Below are 20,910 nucleotides of genomic sequence, written 5' to 3'. Positions count from 1 at the left end.
CCCGTCTCCTATCTTGACCTTCTACACTCCCAAGAGCCATCAACTATAGTCTTACACAGGTTGTAAAAGTTCACTATTACTAGATCCCCCCCCTCCCAACCACACATCTACCACTACATATTCCTGCTCAACTCCCTCTCCAATGTTACTTGGATGTAAAATGTCCAAATTGGAAAATAGTATGGTTAGCCTGCATTTAGACAGGCAGCCCAATTCGGATCCCTTTTTCACTAATTAGTCTTTTGACCAATCACATCACATCTTTTCAACATGTCTTTTTCAGAGCTGATCTGATTGGTCAAAGACCAAATAGTGAAAAAAGGATCAGAATTGGGCTTCCTGTCTAAACGCAGCCTATGCGAGCTTGAGCCAAACTGATTTAGGTGGTATCAGGTAGGTGGTATGACCTCGGATGGGGCCACAGTGTCTCCTGACCCCTCCTGTCTCAGCCTCCAGTATTTATGCTGCAGTAGTTTGTGTCGGGGGGCTGGGGTCAGTTTGTTATATCTGGAGTACTTCTCCTGTCCTATTCGGTGTCCTGTGTGAATCTAAGTGTGCGTTCTCTAATTCTCTCCTTCTCTCTTTCTTTCTCTCTCTCGGAGGACCTGAGCCCTAGGACCTGAGCTCCAGGACTACCTGACATGATGACTCCTTGCTGTCCCCAGTCCACCTGGCCTTGCTGCTGTTCCAGTTTCAACTGACCTGAGCCCTAGGACCATGCCCCAGGACTACCTGACATGATGACTCCTTGCTGTCCCCAGTCCACCTGGCCATGCTGCTGCTCTAGTTTCAACTTCCACCTGACTGTGCTGCTGCTCCAGTTTCAACTGTTCTGCCTTATTATTATTTGACCATGCTGGTCATTTATGAACATTTGAACATCTTGGCCATGTTCTGTTATAATCTCCACCCGGCACAGCCAGAAGAGGACTGGCCACCCCACATAGCCTGGTTCCTCTCTAGGTTTCTTCCTAGGTTTTGGCCTTTCTAGGGAGTTTTTCCTAGCCACCGTGCTTCTACACCTGCATTGCTTGCTGTTTGGGGTTTTAGGCTGGGTTTCTGTACAGCACTTTGAGATATCAGCTGATGTACGAAGGGCTATATAAATAAATTTGATTTGATTTGATTTGATCAGTCAATGAAGAAGCGTAATGAATGTATAACGTACGTATGTCTGGTCTGTGTGGTCATACAGACCATATGTTTTAATGGTGCAGAGGGAGGGATAGATGATCAAATGTCTCAAAACAAAAACTTGACTTTTATATGTGCTCTCTTTCTCTTGCTCGTTCCCTCGTCTTTGAATGTACGTGTTCTTGAAAATGCTAGAAATATTATAGCTATACGATGAATGCAATGCTTGGGAAAATGGACCTATTCATTATTCCGAGCTATTACGGACACAATGCTGCAGGACTTTCATGACAGGACTTTCATGATAATAAACCTAATTTCTCAATGCCAGAGACAGTATGTTTCCTGCTATGAAAGAATACATCCGCTGTGAAAACGTCAGAGCCATTGAAAAAAAACAAGCTTATACTGCCATCTGGTGAAATGTATTGATATTGTTCATGTACAATTAACTGTGTAAAATAATACATGGATGGACTCGTCTCATACAAACTCAAACACATAAAAACACAAGGACATTTCATTTCTTTATTATTTCGTAAATGATTTGAGCTGGTGTACAGGGTAAATTATCTATAGATGTCTTCGGATTTCATTTAATTAAAAGGCTTGTACATGTATATATTTGTCATATTTGACCTCTCAATAACAATATAAAAGCAAACAAAACAAGTTCAAATACGCACAAGGCCCATATTTTTCCCAGGTTGCAGGCATTACCCATAACTCAACAGTCTCTTGGTAGCTATGATGCTAAAAGTACATCCATAAAATAACTATAATCCCGCTGACAAGTAAGGGTGCATAGCATTCTAAGTAAATATATATTTCCATATATTTTATATATATTCATTTATATTAAAAACATTTTCTGTGCATGTGCGCAGGTGCATTCCTTAGTATTGAGTAATATGCTATTGCATGAATAATGTCTTCAATCCATTCTAAATGAGTATACATGTGTTCTCTAGTTTTTGCAACAGTTAATATTTTTTGCATGAAGTTGGTTTATGTCGTCACCTCCATGGTCTGAAGTTCTATTGAGTCGTCCCTCTCCTTGACTCCACTCAGCCTGTCACTGTGTAGAAGGAAGCCTTAGAACTGGCTCAATCTCTTTTTGGTTTTAGGGAGCGGGGATGGAACGGGGGTGGGCGGTGTTGAGGAGAAATACTATTAAAAAAACAGCATAGTCAGTGAAGCCACGATGTTATCTCAGAGAGTTGTCTAACTACCCCTCTACAACCATAGATCCTCATCGGCCAGTCTGCTTTCCCTGTCTACCACCTCCACAAGTCTCCAGACCCAACCCCATTACATCCAGACTTAAAGACTGTAGGCCCACACTGTGTGCACACAAATGACCAGATACAGAAACCAAACTAAGAAGCATAATGAATGTATAATGTATGTATGTCTGGTTTTCCTTAAGCTCTTACTGAGCCAACCTTAAGCAGTCACATGGAGGTGCTTCACCATTCCTCTTTCTGCTGCCCCCGTAGCTTTGACCCAGTCAAGGTGGGGTCATAAACATGATATGTATTAATGGTGCAGAGGGAGGGATAGATGATCAAATGTCTCAAAACAACAACTTGAGTTTTATACGTGCTCTCTTTCTCTTGCTCGTTCCCTCGTTCTGATTATGCATGGATGGGTTATATGGACGACATATCTATTCATATGTGTTCAGTGTTATACAGTTTCTTAAACAACAACAGATCCTGAGTTCAATAGATAGGCTAAACAGTCTGGCGTCTAGCCTACCTAGTCAACTAATATGTACAGAGCAAGAACTTCCATTCATTACCTGTGGCTACAGAGGCTGATAAACCATGGGCCTGGACTGGAGACTAATTTCAATGTCTGGGTATTATTATTGCAGAGTGTTCGTCCATATACTCTCTGGAGTGTTTGAGACACACGTTTTCCTCCGATATGAGCAATGTAATGCATCAAGATCCGTTACGATACAATGCCAAGAGGATGTAGAGCATTACAGCGAATCTACATGATGTAGGATGGTATACTGTACTGAGGTAACACTACTGTAAACCGTGTTTAAATCAGGGTAGGGACTGGAGAACCTCAGTTTAATGTCCACCAATAGTGTCGTATCACCTTCACACCCATGCCAATTCACCGCCCTCAACCCTGCACTGTCATTTTGTCAACACTAAATGACGCTGTACGGTGTCAGTCTCAATTGTACTTACAATCAGTGGACTCATTACACACACACACACACACACACGCTCGCATACACACACATGCACGCACACTAGAATTTCTCCTTAGAATTAAATATGAATGCCATTAAGGCTTAAAAGAACAATGAGTGGACACTTTTGGATGGCTTGCATAAACCTCAGGGAAGGGCTATTCTTTGCCACCCAACCTTCAAACACACAAGATCAAAAACCAAACACTGTTGTGAGAAAAACACTTGAAGAAAACAGCTCTCCAATAATGCAAACCAGTAACTCAGTCCATCAACTTGTCTCCTTTGTCTACTTTGTGCAACCAACATGGAAGTGATTCATGTTCCATGCAGGTCAAGTGGATAGCAGGAGGCTGATTGGGGCTCTGGCATCTCTCCTAATCAGACAGTACATCTAAGGTAAAAGTAGTTAGAACGCCTATACCCCCCCCACACACACACACACACATACACATATTAAGACCTACTCTTTTGACCAATGTTATTGCTTTCCTTTAAACAAACACCAGACAATACATTTCTGATGGGAAAAGGGGTAGGGGTGTACAGACATCAGGAGAGGGGCGAGAGGAAAGGAGACAGGTTTGTGGTGGGGTTGTGTGGGCTCACAGTTGTGGGTCAGTATTACAGTTTCTTATCACAGTGATTGGTGGCTGGTTGTCTTCGCTAGTCTACTGAGAGTTGCCAACAAAACAAGCAACACTTACAATCCCAACACTTTCAAATCTCTGTAGATACCCACCTCTCCCTGACTGACTATCACATGTAACCAGCTTAACCAGTGCTACATTATTACCTGTAGTGGTGAAGTTACTTCTTTACTCATATCGAATGATGGGTAGATGGGTAGATGATCTGTAAACTCTCTTGGATATATCCTGTGATATCAGACTGACAATCTGTTGCTGTGTGACAGACACACCAGAGGGGAGATGCTACATTAATTAGGGGGACTCTGACCCCTGCTGGTAATGAACAGAACTGCTACATAATATCCATATTGAGAGGGACAGAACAGGACTACTGCATCTACACTGAAAGGCTGGGGGAGTGGAGGGAGGCAGGGCAGGGCAGGGTGTGCAGTGCAGGGAGAATGGGGTGTGAGGATGGGGTGTAGAGATGAATGAGGTGGGTGGGCTGCATACATACATGCAGATGGTGGTGACAGGACCGCCAGACAAACTGGACTATAGCTGCACACATATAGCAGGGTAGGTGAAAGGTCTATCCAACGTTCTCATGATTGCCCCAGCCTTTACTCCAATTACATTCACCCTGGAAGCACACAAACCACTCCAGGGAGGTTGGTTGTGGGGTTGGGGAGGAAAGTCAACACAGAACCTCCTCTTTCTAAAACACAAAGAACCGTGAAATGTCTCTGAAGCCAATAATGCCCTCTAGGTGAGATGACGACAGCAAAGGGAGGCATCACATGAAAATCACAAAATAACAAATAACCGGACACACAAAAATGGACAGATATAACAGGCAGAACGACACAGAGGTTTGTTTTGTTTGTTCTCATACCCACCAGATCTCAAGATATATAGAACATATACGCATAGAGTTAACCAAACAAGAACACCAGAGCAGAAGAATAGTTTAGGTGTCTGAAACAGCAGCATCATTAGCATCACATAGGGTTATGGTGACATAAAACACAGGTAACACTCAGTCACGTAGCATTTCAGTGCAGATAGAATGTACAACACCAATATCCTAAATGTAGGCTACTGGAGTGGGACAGTGAAGGGCTGAAACCAGACTGTGATGTATTTAATATATTTTTTTTGCTGGAAGAGTCTGTTCAGTGTGACAGGGAGGGAGAGTGACCTGTTGCCTAGAGATAATTCTGAGTATTTTGACAGTCTCCCTTTTCAGAAGTTTCACAAACAAACACTGCCCTGTTTCTTTAGAAAGGGGGCGTATGACATATTCACCTTGCCCTACACCCCAACATGGCCTCCTATCCAATATAGGAGTGATCCCCCCCCACACAACCCCTAGTACTGTAGTGAAAGACAGGCCATGCGCCAGCAGTCATTCATGCTGATACATATAACAGGAAGCACGTTTTGGTTGCTATTTTTTTGTTGTCTGTGTTTGGTTTTGTTTTAATACGAAATCATGCACCTAGTCTAGTAGTTGACATTTTTGGATTGTTTCTTTTTTTAAAAAGGTAAGAAAACTAGGAGTAAATCCACTTCGCTCTCGTGATCGTCGGCTTTGCCGTGGTGGTTGTTGTTATTATGAAGTTAGTGTTTCGTTCGTTCCAATCTCTCTTCTTTTCTCTCCATTATTCTCCTCCTCTTCATTCCTCCTGTCACCTGCCGCCGGTCATGTGTCTAAGTAGGATTGTTTTGGTGTGGGGCTCAAATCCTGGAGGGCAAGAGAACAGAGATTAATATGGAGCAAGGACAAGGTTCCCATCAGTGTGTAGAGAATCAGACCCAACAGTTCTGTTGGATCGGCATGCAGGGTGCACAAATCAAGAACCCAGAGACGAATCAGTAAATGTGAGTAGGCATACCTGTCTATAAATACATACACACACAAACACAGCCAAAACACGGTCAGAGCTTGTCTTACAACTGTCCTTGGATAAAGAGAAAATGTACCGCAACCTTCCTTTCAAGCATGGAAATAGGGGACTCTAGAAACACTGCCTTGTAGTCTTATACACTGAGTATACCAAACATTAGGGATACCTGTTGAGCGTGAAAAACCCAGCAGCTTTGCAGTTCTTGACACAAACCAGTGCGCCTGGCACCTACTAACATACTCTGTTCAAAGGCACTTAAATATTTTGTCTTGCCGATTCACCCTCTGAATAGCACACATACACAATCCCTGTCTCAATCGTCTCAAGGCTTAAAAATCCTCTTTAACCTTTTACTGCAGTGGGTTAAATCAGGGACACACAGAGTGTTTTTTGTTGTTGTCTTAAACAAATCCTATTTGAAACAAAAGTATACACCTCACACACATATGTATGGTCTTGAAAAAAATAAGACATTTACCCGTGCCAGCTATAGAGTTTAAATGTATTCAATTCTAAGTTTGCATCCCGATATTACACTTTATATACATCACATAACAAAACTGTAGAAACAGGTTTTTCTGTGTACGTTTTTTTTCTGTCTATTAATTCTGAAAAAAATATGAATAACATTCTCCCCATGAGGCCACTAGGTCATATGATGGCAGGAAAGGGATACCCTGTCTCCTACCTTTCATCTACATGGATTGAAGTGGATTTAACAAGTGACATCAATAAGAGATCATACCTTTCACCTGGTCAGTCTATGCCATGGAAAGAGCGGGCGTCCTTAATGTTTCGTGTACTCAGAGTATACAGTACAGTATATACTGCTCTGGGGAGCTCTATTTCTCCTACTTTAAGAAAGTGTTGTGCATTGTCAGTCAAGTCATTGGTCATTGTTCTGTTTATAATGTAAATGTTTTGTCAAGATCTGTCTTACTAATCAAAGTGAACCTGAGTGTAGTAGTTGGTGCCGTCTCCGGTCTGAAATGGCAGCAATCTGAATTTAAGGCTACTGCATTCCTCGGAGTGCAAATGCATGGGACCTGTTTCTCGTCTGGGTGTGTCTTATACGTCAGAGTAAGGGGCACACATGAATGCACGCATGCGTGAGCACACACACACACACACACACACACACACACACACACACACACACACACACACACACACACACACACACACACACACACACACACACACACACACACACACACACACACACACACACACACACACACACAGTTGACCCAGATAGTTTAATTTGAAAGAACAACTGGCCTGTCAACTTTGACCTATGAAAACATGCTGGATCCCCAGCACCCTTTGATAGTGGAGAGCCACATGCAATGCTATCTGTAATAGGTACAACAGTCAGCACTAACATAAACATACTGCATGTAGCTAGACCTACTGTAAACCCAGTCAGACATGTGCAGCATTAGTACTACGCCACCACATAAGGACAGCCATTGAACCTCCCCTTCACACCCTGCTGAATACCCACTGTAACACAATCTATACACACTGACCACAGAATCTGCTGTAGTTTAGACTCTCCTAAGACAGTATGACAACAGCTGTGCTATACATCCAACTGTATTTGACACACTGATACTCATCTACAGCAAAACACTACACACTAATATACTATCTTATAAAGCCATATGTAACGAGGCATCTGGGTAAGAAGATCGGGAGGTCCGGTCAACCTTTCCTATTTCATTATTTTCTGATAGAACATCTAGAAGTAGATAGGGGGAGATAGACGATGAAGAGGACAAAGATAGGAATGTTTAAGGGCATAGACAGGAATGGTCGAGTCGGGACTCATACCTCTGTTGCCGAGGGATACAGTATGTGTAGTACAGAGTTGAGAGCGTTACCGCTCAACTAGACTTAGTTTTAATATTAAATGTGAATCTACTAAATCAATGCCACCCCACAGTCATACTGTAACATATTAATGCACAGTAGTTGCATCAAATGCCAATGATATAGTTCAAGCCACATCAAATGTCACTCTGCACTGTAGTGCTACAATTAGCTCAATGTCATTAGTACTGAATTACTGTAACAACATCAGGCCTATTTAATCCAGAGAGGCAGGATTAAATGATGGAGCCATAACCCAGGTGAGAGGTCTCAGTGGGTCAGTCAGTCCCGTACCTGCGGGGACATGTCGCTCTGCCACTCTGTCTGCATGCTTCCCTCACTGCTTTACTCTCCGCAGACTGGCACATTTCACTATCTGAGCACCCTTCTTCACATCCACAATATCAGGCTACATCAGGGAGGGGGTGCAAGGGGAGAGCCAGGGGCGGAGGTAAAGGAGAGGAGGGACAGAGACATGTAGAGAAGAGGATGAGAGTAGGAGGGAGAGGAGGGACAGAGACAGGTAGAGAAGAGGATGAGAGTAGGAGGGAGAGGAGGGACAGAGACAGGTAGAGAAGAGGATGAGAGTAGAAGGGAGAGGAGGGACAGAGACAGGTAGAGAAGAGGATGAGAGTAGAAGGGAGAGGAGGGACAGAGACAGGTAGAGAAGAGGATGAGAGTAGGAGGGAGAGGAGGGACAGAGACAGGTGGAGGAGAGGAGGAGAGTAGGAGGGAGAGGAGGGACAGAGACAGGTGGAGGAGAGGATGAGGTAGGAGGGAAAGGAGGGACAGAGACAGGTAGAGAAGAGGATGACAGTAGGAGGGAAAGGAGGGACAGAGACAGGTAGAGAGAGGATGAGGAGGGGGAGAGGAGGGACAGAGACAGGTAGAGAAGAGGATGAGAGTAGGAGGGAGAGGAGGGACAGAGACAGGTGGAGGAGAGGATGAGAGTAGGAGGGAGAGGAGGGACAGAGACAGGTGGAGGAGAGGATGAGAGTAGGAGGGAAAGGAGGGACAGAGACAGGTAGAGAAGAGGATGAGAGTAGGAGGGAAAGGAGGGACAGAGACAGGTAGAGAAGAGGATGAGAGTAGGAGGGAGAGGAGGGACAGAGACAGGTAGAGGAGAGGATGAGAGTTGGAGGGCGAGGAGGGACAGACAGGTGGCGGAGAGGATGAGAGTAAGAGGGAGAGGAGGGACAGACAGGTGGCGGAGAGGATGAGAGTAAGAGGGAGAGGTGGAAGTAGAAGTGAAGGAGAAGTAGTAGGAGAACAAAAAGATGTGGAGGACAGAGAGGGAATCAGGAGAGAGGGAGAGAGTAGGGAGATGAAATCAGGAGAGAGGGAGAGGGAATCAGGAGAGAGGGAGAGGGAGCAATGGCACAGTGTGTGAGAGGTGAAAGATACGGATGAGGTGAAGAGGTGTATGAAGAGACAAGGGTGGAGAGGAGAAGAGGTTAAAAGTGACAATTGAGGTAATGAGCGAAGCGAGAGAATTGACGGGAAGACAAGAAAAGGAGAGGAAAGGAGTCAATTCAAGAGAAGAGAGATAATGGAAAGACAGCCAAGCCAAGAGAGATGGGGTGGGGATTGGAAAAACAGACAGGAAAATAGAAAAGAGAGAAGCATCAGAAACATTGACATGGAATAGAGTACTGCAGGTTGGAGGGAGCACACAGTCATAGTTATGGACTATAGAGACTTTGAATGGAGGCGGGCAGAGAAGACAGATAGACAGTCAGTCAATGTGGGTTACTGAAGGGGAGAGAATGGACCTCATTGCATTAGCACATCAAGAGCAACCAACCAACACCCAGACATTCATATCAACTGGAGAGAAAGAGCCATCCATCTATGTACTGACTGGAGACAGAGCAGATATCAGAACTGACTGCTGTTATGAAACCTGGAAGCATTAGTTTGTTGTTTCAGCCAACGCAGAGAGACAGTGCAAGCTATCAGAGCAGGATGCAGTTGTGGACTTTTTGGATGGTCCTACATGCAGGTCAGGATGGAGAGGGTGGACATGATGGGGGAAATGAAGCACAGATGAGTAATGCTTTTGCACGTTGGATACAAAATACAGCATGAGGACACTCACACAATCAATATTTCTTTCAGTTTCTTTGTAGCTAGGAGGATGGGGAATGACAACACAGGTTGATCTAAATTACAAACACACACACACACATCCCATTCACACGACACAGTCCATGCAGGTTTAGCCCACTGTGGTCTACTTTGGACTAACAGAGGAATCTATACTGCTGATCCCAGCAGAGTAAAGAGATCGTAGTTCCCAGCTACACCCTTGTCATCTTCTCTAGTGGTTGATTGCTACATTGAGTACCTATATAAATTCAGGGAAGTTTACAGATTGACCCTGATGGGCCCTGTATGGTCAAGTTAGTCTCAGTCTACTTTAACTGTGAATCAATGCTCTATTTATGACAGATGAATGAGTTTGTTTAGAGTCTCAGCCTCTTGTACATTAGCCCAGGTGAGTGTGGCCTGGCTGATGCAGGTCAGTGGCCCACCTTGCTGCTCAGGACGGCGTAGTTCATGAACTGCTCCGCCTCAGCCTCCAGCTCATCCTGCAGAGAGCCATCCACGCTCACTGACCGCTCCTGACCCCCCTCGTCACCTGAGCCCTTCCCCCTGCGCACCACCTTCCGTACAATCTGCACCGCACACACACACACACACACACACACACACACACACACACACACACACACACACACACACACACACACACACACACACACACACACACACACACACACACACACACACACACACACACACACACACACACACACACACACACACACACACACACAGGGGAGGGAGGGAGAGGAGGATGAGAGGATGATGGAGGGTGGTGGGAAAGAGAGCTTAAGAAGGAGAGATTGGTACTCTTTTGGGTTCTCCCTGTGTACCATTAAGGAACTTAATGTTCATTATAAAACACTGTCCTGGTTATATGTATCCTTATCAACCCCATCCTTACTAAATCTACCACCCACAACCTTTCAACCCCATCCTTACTAAATCTACCACCCACAACCTTTCAACCCCATCCTTATTAAATCTACAACCCACAACCTTTCAACCCCATCCTTACTAAATCTACTACCCACAACCTTTCAACCCCATCCTTATTAAACCTACTACCCACAACCTTTCAACCCCATCCTTACTAAATCTACCCCCCACAACCTTTCAACCCCATCCTTATTAAATCTACAACCCACAACCTTTCAACCCCATCCTTATTAAATCTACAACCCACAACCTTTCAACCCCCTCCTTATTAAATCTACAACCCACAACCTTTCAACCCCATCCTTATTAAATCTACAACCCACAACCTTTCAACCCCATCCTTATTAAATATACCACCCACAACCTTTCAACCCCATCCTTATTAAATCTACAACCCACAACCTTTCAACCCTATCCTTATTAAATACACAACCCACAACCTTTCAACCCCCTCCTTATTAAATCTACAACCCACAACCATTCATACAGCAACTAAACATGACTGTGACACCTGTGAGAGCAAGACAGGGATCATTTTCCCATGTCGTGATTACAGTCATGACATTGGAATAAATCAAGGCATGACGATGAACGTGATGGTTCTTGATTATCAATTGAATAATCATTTCTATGAGGATGAGTGTAGTGAGTTGAACATGAATAGTAACAGGGGGGAACTGGTAGATAAGCCACAGCGCAGGGCTGTAGAGTAGAGAGAGGCATGCTGGGATAGATATCTGACCTTCTTGGTGACGATGTTTCCGTGCTCATCTGTGAACTGCTCCTCGCTCACTTGTTCCCCTGGGAGATCCTTGGCCTCGTCACCCTAAAGGACAGACAGCATGTACTGAACATCACTAAACAATACTGTCATACTGAAATACACATGGTATACTGTACCGTCACACACATCTGCTCATAGATGAATGGCAAACTCATCAACAGCACACACTTACACAGTAAGGAGTCCAAAACCACATACTCTACATTAACATTACAAAAGGGACCAGTCAATACTACCAGAAAGATTGGATCCAAAAACTTGTTTGGCCAACAACTTTTCCACAGACATTAATGTCACACCTGTGAGTTTGTAAGTATGAATTGGGGAACGACTCCGAGAGAAAACCAGGAGTCAGCATACAGAACGAAAAGGGTGCTGGAATCTAGAGCACTTTAAAATAGCCCCCAGAGTGAGTCTCATCATTTAGCCACTGTCACCAACCCCAAACCAGAGAGAGAGAGAGAGAGAGAGAGAGAGAGAGAGAGAGAGAGAGAGAGAGAGAGAGAGAGAGAGAGAGAGAGAGAGACATACATACATACATACATACATACATACATACATACATACATACATACATACATACATACATACATACATACATACATACATACATACATACATACATACATACATACATACATACATACATACATACATACATACATACATACATACATACATACATACATACATACATACGTACATACGTACATACATACATACATACATACATACATACATGTACATACATACATACATACATACATACATACATACATACATACATACATACATACATACATACATACATACATACATACATACATACATACATACATACATACATACATACATACATACATACATACATGGAAATAGTAACTGGTCAGGGGATCACTACTGGGACTGCTGTGGTGTTAGCACTAATACAATCAGAGTTGATGAGGTTCATAAGAATACAACTATTACTCCTAATAACATTGGAGGCGCCAGTACAGCTATTTATAAGATCAAAAGGTCCTGCAATTGAAACTATTGAACACAGCACCATGGCTGGAGTCTGCCCTATCACCCACAATCCATAGAGGAAGGATTTTTTAGTTTTTAAAGGTGTTGAGACCAAGAGAGGGCTGGAGGGAGGGGGGAGAATAGGACCATGAAGATGGTAGAGAGATTAGAGACTGAGTTCATAGGTTTAAACACCACACAGGTTGAGCCATTCACAGCTCAACAGCACGTACAAGGCCTGTACAGTGTATCTACAGTCTAAATGGGTCTCAACTGTAGGTCTATGGTCACAGCACGTACAAGGCCCGTACAGTGTATCTACAGTCTAAATGGGTCTCAACTGTAGGTCTATGGTCACAGCACGTACAAGGCCTGTACAGTGTATCTACAGTCTAGATGGGTCTCAACTGTAGGTCTATGGTCACAGCACGTACAAGGCCCGTACAGTGTATCTACAGTCTAAATGGGTCTCAACTGTAGGTCTATGGTCACAGCACGTACAAGGCCTGTACAGTGTATCTACAGTCTAAATGGGTCTCAACTGTAGGTCTATGGTCATAGCACGTACAAGGCCCGTACAGTGTATCTACAGTCTAAATGGGTCTCAACTGTAGGTCTATGGTCACAGCACGTACAAGGCCCGTACAGTGTATCTACAGTCTAAATGGGTCTCAACTGTAGGTCTATGGTCACAGCACATACAAGGCCCGTACAGTGTATCTACAGTCTAAATGGGTCTCAACTGTAGGTCTATGGTCACAGCACGTACAAGGCCTGTACAGTGTATCTACAGTCTAAATGGGTCTCAACTGTAGGTCTATGGTCACAGCACGTACAAGGCCCGTACAGTGTATCTACAGTCTAAATGGGTCTCAACTGTAGGTCTATGGTCACAGCACGTACAAGGCCTGTACAGTGTATCTACAGTCTAAATGGGTCTCAACTGTAGGTCTATGGTCACAGCACGTACAAGGCCTGTACTGTGTATCTACAGTCTAAATGGGTCTCAACTGTAGGTCTATGGTTTGACCATTCTTAGTTTTGTCCTCCCCTCCCTCTGTTACTATTCTATCTCACCTGGCAGAATACGGTATGAACAATATGATCCAGAAAGTTGCTTGAAAATACTTTAAAACTAATGTTGTTGTTGCAAAGTAGTTCTATCGTGCATCCTGTATATTCATCATCTATGCACAAGTCAGCATACTGTATGTGTCAGTTAAAATTCTACAATATAAATGAACAACTGTTTTATGAACATAATCTTTCATCTTTCATTATTGATCCCATTACGGATAAATTGCATGGTCGGAAGTTAATACGGTAAACAAGCAGAAATAGGTTTCTCTTCACCTTCTCCCTTCGCCTCGACCCTGACAAACATTTCCCCTTGTCACAGACAAACATTAAATCACCTCTGAGCTTTACAAATACACACACACACACACACACACACACACACACACACACACACACACACACACACACACACACAACACACACACACAGCAACCATCTGCTTTCCACCACACTGTTTGTTACATTCTCCTTCATCATTCTGTCTCTCATCCTCTCGCCCCTCGCCCCTCCTCCCCTCCCCTCTCTGTTGGGTACCTTGAGAATGACCCTGCGGCGGACCACGCGGGTGGTGACGTTCTCCTCTTCGTCGGCCACACCCTCGGCCTCGCCCAGCTCACGGTCTAGCGCAGCGTGCACATAGGTGAGCACAGAGCGCAGGGAGCCGCTGGCTATATGCATCACATTCTGACCACTGATCACCAGGAAGGCCAGCAGCACAAAGCTGAAGAGCAGCTCAGTCACCAGGGCCCACATCACTCACAGCCCCTCCAAGCTTCTACCTCTGCAAACTCTCAAAGCAACCCAGCAACCCAGTGGAGCGCACGACACACCCACTCTCACACACCCAACTACACGCCCACCCACACACACTAACACACACCCTAACACACACACTAACACAGACACTAACACAGACACGTCTGTGCAGGCTCTCGCTGTCTATCCACGACACTTCTCTCCGTTTTTCTGGGGCAACAGCTGCACCCTCAGGCCTTCTCTCCTCTCAACAGTGCTGGCGTCTTGTCCTTCTTTCTCTCCCTCCGCTTGTGTCCCTTCTTCAGCAAGCTCTACTCCACTAGACCCTGTTCCTTCTTTCTCTGGCTCCGTCTCCCTCTCCCTTTCTCTCTCCGTCTGTCAGCTGGTCAGTAGGAATGGCTGACCCATGCCATCAAATCTAGGCGGCTGCAACCTTGGGAGGCTTCTATTTCCTCTCCCTCCCTCTCTCTTTCGTTCCTTCGCTCTCTCTCTCTCTCTCCTCCGTGCTTCCAAAAACAACCCTTCACCCCTCGCTCCCTCTCTATCTCCCAGCCATGTGATCTGTAGTCTTTAAATACTTCTGGCTGCTTCAGAGAGGAGCTCTGCTCTGTCAGGCTGAGAGGCTGGGAGTGAGAATAACAGACTTGCACCCTGACCAACAGGCCTCCCTCAGGTAATCACACTACAGTATACTCCCTCAGGTAATCATACTATACTCCCTCAGGTACTCATAGTATACTCCCTCAGGTAACCATACTATACTCCCTCATGTACTCATAGTATACTCCCTCAGGTCCTGGCTCCCTCAGGTACTCATAGTATACTCCCTCAGGTAATCATACTATACTCTGGTACACACAACCATACACTATACTTCCACACTTATATTATTATTCCAATGGCATGTAGGTATATGTTCCACCACCACACATAATTATTCTGTAATGGTTTGGGATCTATTTTACTTAAACAATACAGTAAGATGCAGATTGTCAGAAGAAAGACCATTTCCTGCCACTTATTCTCTATGGGCAACATTGTAGTCTGTTCTTACTGTTCCAACACACTGACAGTCCCAATATAACCTGGCAGTCCCAATATAACTTCCTACCAGGGATAGCCCATAGAGACTGAAACAGCCCCTTTTGCTCTCTCACTGCGTCGCAAAGTTGAGCTGTCCTTTAGGGTGCTCTGGTGCAGTGTCCTTTAGGGTGCTCTGGTGCAGTGTCCTTTAGGGTGCTCTGGTGCAGTGTCCTTTAGGGTGCTCTGGTGCAGTGTCCTTTAGGGTGCTCTGGTGCAGTGTCCTTTAGGGTGCTCTGGTGCAGTGTCCTTTAGGGTGCTCTGGTGCAGTGTCCTTTAGGGTGCTCTGGTGCAGTGTCCTTTAGGGTGCTCTGGTGCCAGAATGCTAGATGCCAGGTGTGATGGGCTGGGATTGGGGATCTGGTGACAGGGGCTGCTATTTTTGGCTTGACAGGCTGTTTGTGCCCTTCTTGGGCCTTCTGTTTGTATGTGCATGTGTGTGAGAGGAGAGGATAGTGGGATTATGGTATTTATAATCTAATTCAGTTATAGCCTTCTGTCACTGGGTTTGGACTGTAGTCATACAAGTCCTACTGTACAGCATTTACATTTTAGTCATTTTGGAGACACTTTTATCCAAAGAGACTTACAGGAGCAATTAGAGTTAAGTGCCTTGTTCAAATCTAATCAAACTTTATTTGCCACATGCGCTGAATACAACAAGTGTAGACTTTACCGTGAAATGCTTATTTACAAGCCCTTAACCGACAGCGCAGCTCAAGAAGAAGTAATAATAATAAAAACGAACACAATAAGAATAACAATAGCGCGGCTATATACAGGGGGCACCGGTACCGAGTCAGTGTGCAGGGGTACAGGCTAGTAATCTGCACATGCAGGTGGGGTTGAAGTGACTATGCATAGGTAACAAACAAACAGCAGTAGCAGCAGTGTACGGGGGAGTCAATGTAAATTGTCCGGTGGCAATTTTTATGAATTGTTCAGCAGTCTAATTGCTTGGGGGTAGAAGCTGTTGAGGAGCCAGGCTGTGATGCAACCGGTCAGGATGCTCTCGATGGTGCAGTTGTAGAACCTTTTGAGGATCTGGGGGCCCGTGAAAAATCTTTTCAGTCTCCTGAGGGGGAAAAGGTTTAGTCGTGCCCTCTTCACAACTGTCTTGGTGTGTTTGGACCATGATAGTTCGTTGGTGATGTGGACACCAAGGAACTTGGAACTCTCGACCCGCTCCACTACAGCCCAGTTGATGTTAATAGGGGTTCGGCCCGCCATTTTCTGTAGTCCACGATCAGCTCCTTTGTCTTGCTCACATTGAGGGAGAGGTTGTTGTCCTGGCTCTCCACTGCCAGTTCTCTGACCTCCTCTCTATAGGCCGTCTCATCGTTGTCGGTGATCAGGCCTACCACTGTTGTGTCGTCAGCAAACTTAATGATGGTGTTGCAGTTGTGTTTGGCCATGCAGTGTTTGGCCGTGGGTGAACAGGGAATACAGGAGGGGACTAAGTACACACCCCCGAGGGGCCTCATTGTTAAGGATCAGGATCAGCGTGGCAGACGTGATGTTGCCTACTCTTACCACCTGGGGGCGGCCCGTCAGGAAGTCAACGATCCAGTTGCAGAGGGAGCCTTCAAAGCACTTCATGGCCACCGATGTGAGTGCCATGGGGCGGTAATCCTTTAGGCAGGTTACCTTCACTTCCTTGGGCACAGGGACTATGGTGGTCTGCTTGAAACATGCAGGTATTACAGACTCGGTCAGGGAAAGGTTGAAAATGTCAGTGAAGACACTTGACAGTTGGTCCGCGCATGCTTTGAGTACACGTCCTGGTAATCCGTCTGGCCCAGTGGCTTTGTGAATGTTGACCTGTTTAAAGGTTTTGTTCACATCGGCTACCGAGAGAGTTACCACACAGTCATCCAGAACAGCTGGTGCTCCCGTGCATGCTTCAGTGTTGCTTGCCTCAAAGCGAGTATAAAAGGCCTTTAGCTCGTCTGGTAGCCTCGCGTCACTGGGCAGCTTGTGTCTGAGGTTTCCCTTTGTAATCCATAATAGTTTTCAAGCCCTGCCACATCCGACGAGCGTCAGAGACGGTGTAGTAGGATTAAATCTTAATCCTGTATTGACGCTTTGCTTGTTTGATGGTTCATCTGAGGGCATAGCGGGATTTCTTATAAGCGATTAGTCTCCCGCTCCTTGAAAGAGGCAGCTGTAGCCTTTAGCTCGATGTGGATGTTGCCTGTAATCCATGGCTTCTGGTTGGGATATGTACGTACAGTCACTATGGGGACGACATCATCAATGCACTAATTGATGGAGCCGATGACTGACTGAGGTGTTGTATTCCTCAATGCCATTGGATGAATCCCGGAACATATTCCAGTCTGTGCTAGCTAAACAGTCTTGTAGTGTAGCAACCGTGTCATCTGACCACTTCCATATTGAGCGAGTCACTGCTACTTCCTGCTTTAGTTTTTGCTTGTAAGCAGGAATCAGGAGGATAGAATTGTGGTCAGATTTGCCAAATGGAGGGCGGGTGAGAGCTTTGTATGCATCTCTGTGTATGGAGTAAAGGTGGTCTCTGGTTGCACATGTGACATGCTGGTAAAAATTTGGTAAAACTGATTTAAGTTTGCTTGCATTAAAGTCCCCGGCCACTAGGAGACCGTTTCTGGGTGAGCATTTTCTTCTTTTCTTATGGCCTTATAGAGTTGGTTGAGAGCGGTCTTAGTGCCAGCTTTGCTTTGTGGTGGTAAATAGATGGCTATGAATAATACAGATGAGAACTGTATCTTGGTAGATAGTGCGGTCTACAGGTTATCATAAGGTACTCTACCTCAGGTGAGCAATACCTTGAGACTTCTTTAATATTAGACATCGCGCACTAGCTGTTTCTGGCGAAAAGACACACACACACCCCTCGTCTTACCAGAGGTAGCGTCTCTGTTCTGCCGGTGCATGGAAAATCCTGCCAGCTCTATATTGTCTGTTTTTTCGTTCCGCCATGTCTCGGTGAAACATAAGATGTTACAGTTAATCTTAATAGTAGGTCATCAATTTTATTTTCTAACGATTGCACGTTAGCAAGGAGAATGGAAGGCATTGGGAGTTTACTCGCTCGCCTCCAGCTTCTCAGAAGGATCCGCGATCTGTGTCCCCTTTTTCTTCACGCAAAAGGCGTGGATCTGGGCCTGTTCCAGTCAAAGCAAGATATCCTTCTAGTGGGGCTCGTTAAAGGAAAAAGTTTCTTCCAGTTTGAGGTGAGTAATCGCTTTTCTAATGTCCAGAAGTTATTTTCGGTCATAATACACGGTAGCAGCAACATTATGTACACAATAAGTTTTTTTAAAAGTTACACAAATCACAAAAAAAAAAAAAATTGCACAATTGGTTGGAAGAATGTAAAATGTCAGCCATGTTCTTCGGTGCCATCTTAGGAAGGGAACATCTACAGATTTTAAACCTAGCCGGCATTGGGTTTCGTACCAGCAACCTCTCGGTTATTGGCCCAACGCTCTTAACCGGTAGGCTACCTGCCACCCCAATAATAAAATAGGTTTCCCACTCACCTGCTGCCTCAGGAGTACGTCGTCCCAGGTCTGCAGCTCTGACACCCTGTGAGGGAACCCCAGGCCCTTCTCAAATGGCTGGGTGCCCCTGAAGTGCCCACGCAGGAGCTCAGAGTGCCCCATGTCCCGCACCGGCTGAAGCAAGGCCTCCTGGGACACACGGGACTGGCTGGGGTCCACATCCATGGCAGCGCGCACTGATGACATCATTGAGTCCATGGCCTGCCTGGGTTTTGTTGTCTGTGAACCCAACCAGGCCTGAGTGTGGTCAGTGACAGGTTGCCAACCTGGACCCGACTGCTCCTGCAGATAGGACAGTAAAGAGCCACCACCTCCGCTACTGCCTCTACTACCACTGCTGCCACCACTGGACCTAAGGAGGCAGAGGATGAGTGAGAAAAGAAGAAAGGAGGAGAGAGATGAAGAGAGGTGGAGAGAGAGGACAAGTGAGAGGAGAATAGACAAAGGAATGAAAGGAGCAGAGAGAGGCCAATGTGTGTCAAATGTGTGTGTGTCAAACAAAAGCTGACTGATAGTCCTTCATAGACACTCTGTTACTAAAACTAAATATTGTATTATTAGGTTAGGAAACATGGCAACATTGAAGTGTCCTAAGGCTCAGTTGTCTCAGAGGTGAGTGTCTGGACTACCCCCTGTCTGGCAAGTGCTGTGTCCAGCTGAGCTGCAGACTGACTTAGGTCTGAGGACACACTCACCTGTCTCCATTACGATCAGCCACGCGGCTCAGACCGGGCGACTTGCTCAGCCGGGTGTACACTCGCTGCTGTTGTCCTGCAACAAGAGAAAGCCCTTCCTCTGAGCCTGTCCTTCCTCCTCTTCCTCCTTCAACTCCAGCTCCATCTCCACCTGCCAAGTTGCCTCTGACCGCTGCTGCCTCTGACTTCACGACTTTTGACCCTTGACCCTTCTCCAGACCATTAACGTTGTATAACATGGCGGCGATGGTGCCTCCGAACGAAGAAGGGGTGGCAGGGGTGGCTGTGCTGAACGAAGCAGGGGTGGCAGGGGTGGCGGTGCTGAACGAGTCAACAGCCCCCATCTCTGAGTTGTCTTCCACCAGCTCCATGGAGCCACTCAGCCCCCCTTCCTCTCCGGTAGCCCTACTGCCCGGCCGGCCCAGGCTCCCGTACGACAGCCCCTGCAGCCCCTCCGAGTCGTCAGCATTGCTGCACTCCAGTGAGGAGTCCTCCACGGCCACTAGGGAGGGGCTGTTGCCCGAGGGCCACACCTGCACATCGGACATCTCCATGAGTGTGTCCTCCTCTGTGATGGCCATGGGAGCACACTCCAGACTGGAGACTTCCTGCCAGTAGGGCTCATTTCCGAGTGGGGAGGGCAGGCTGTACTGCATGGAAGGAGGGGAGAGCAGCTCCTCCTGTAATACCCCGTAACCTGGAGCGACACACAGAGAGGCACACTGACACGGGCCCCCCACCTTGCTTCGCCACGCCTCGCCCCCCACCTTGCCCCACCAGCCCCGGGAGGGACCCAAGGAGGGGATGTGCCCCTGCCCAGGAGCAGGGCAGCCATGGGGAGATGGCAGAGGGGGATTCCAGGGGGCAAGTGGAGAGAGGGGGAGAGGAAGGGCCCAGACAGTGGGAGCTGAAGAAGAGGTGCAAGGAGCTAAGGGTGAGGGAGCAAGGGGGGCTTCGGGAGAGGGGGTTGACAAACCAGATCAAGCCAGATCAGCCAGCACTGACAGTGAGAGCAGCAGCGGAGGCAGCAGCAGATACACAGCCAGAGCCAGACAGAGAGCCAGACAGTGAGCCAGACAGAGAGACAGACAGAGAGACAGACAGAGAGACAGACAGTGAGCCAGACAGAGAGACAGACAGAGAGACAGACA

At 46.1% G+C, this 20,910-nt stretch overlaps 1 protein-coding gene across 15 annotated transcripts in view; it reads right to left on the bottom strand.

Moving 5' to 3' along the window:
- Positions 1–1,648: 1,648 nt before the first annotated feature.
- LOC112248502 (ankyrin-1) overlaps positions 1,649–20,910 on the bottom strand; it is a 214,985-nt gene continuing 195,723 nt past the window's right edge. For 11 of the 15 annotated variants that reach the window (XM_042320616.1, XM_042320621.1, XM_042320623.1 and 8 more), the window contains 6 exons: positions 19,760–20,456; positions 19,044–19,416; positions 11,554–11,637; positions 10,301–10,444; positions 8,061–8,175; positions 1,649–5,728 (listed from right to left, as the gene is read on the bottom strand). In XM_042320616.1, coding sequence (XP_042176550.1) covers positions 8,104–8,175; positions 10,301–10,444; positions 11,554–11,637; positions 19,044–19,416; positions 19,760–20,456 — 1,370 coding nt within the window. In that variant the 3' untranslated portion in view covers positions 1,649–5,728; positions 8,061–8,103. Of the gene's footprint in view, positions 5,729–8,060; positions 8,176–10,300; positions 10,445–11,553; positions 11,638–14,217; positions 14,980–19,043; positions 19,417–19,759; positions 20,457–20,910 lie in introns of those variants that run through there. The other 4 variants (XM_042320625.1, XM_042320615.1, XM_042320626.1 and 1 more) reach the window with 4 other exon arrangements.

This window comes from Oncorhynchus tshawytscha, linkage group LG04 (genome assembly GCF_018296145.1).
Source record: "Oncorhynchus tshawytscha isolate Ot180627B linkage group LG04, Otsh_v2.0, whole genome shotgun sequence".
Taxonomy (NCBI): Eukaryota; Metazoa; Chordata; class Actinopteri; order Salmoniformes; family Salmonidae; genus Oncorhynchus; species Oncorhynchus tshawytscha.
The sequence above is the reverse complement of the archived record's forward strand: the minus strand, read 5'-3'. Positions and strand labels throughout refer to the sequence as shown.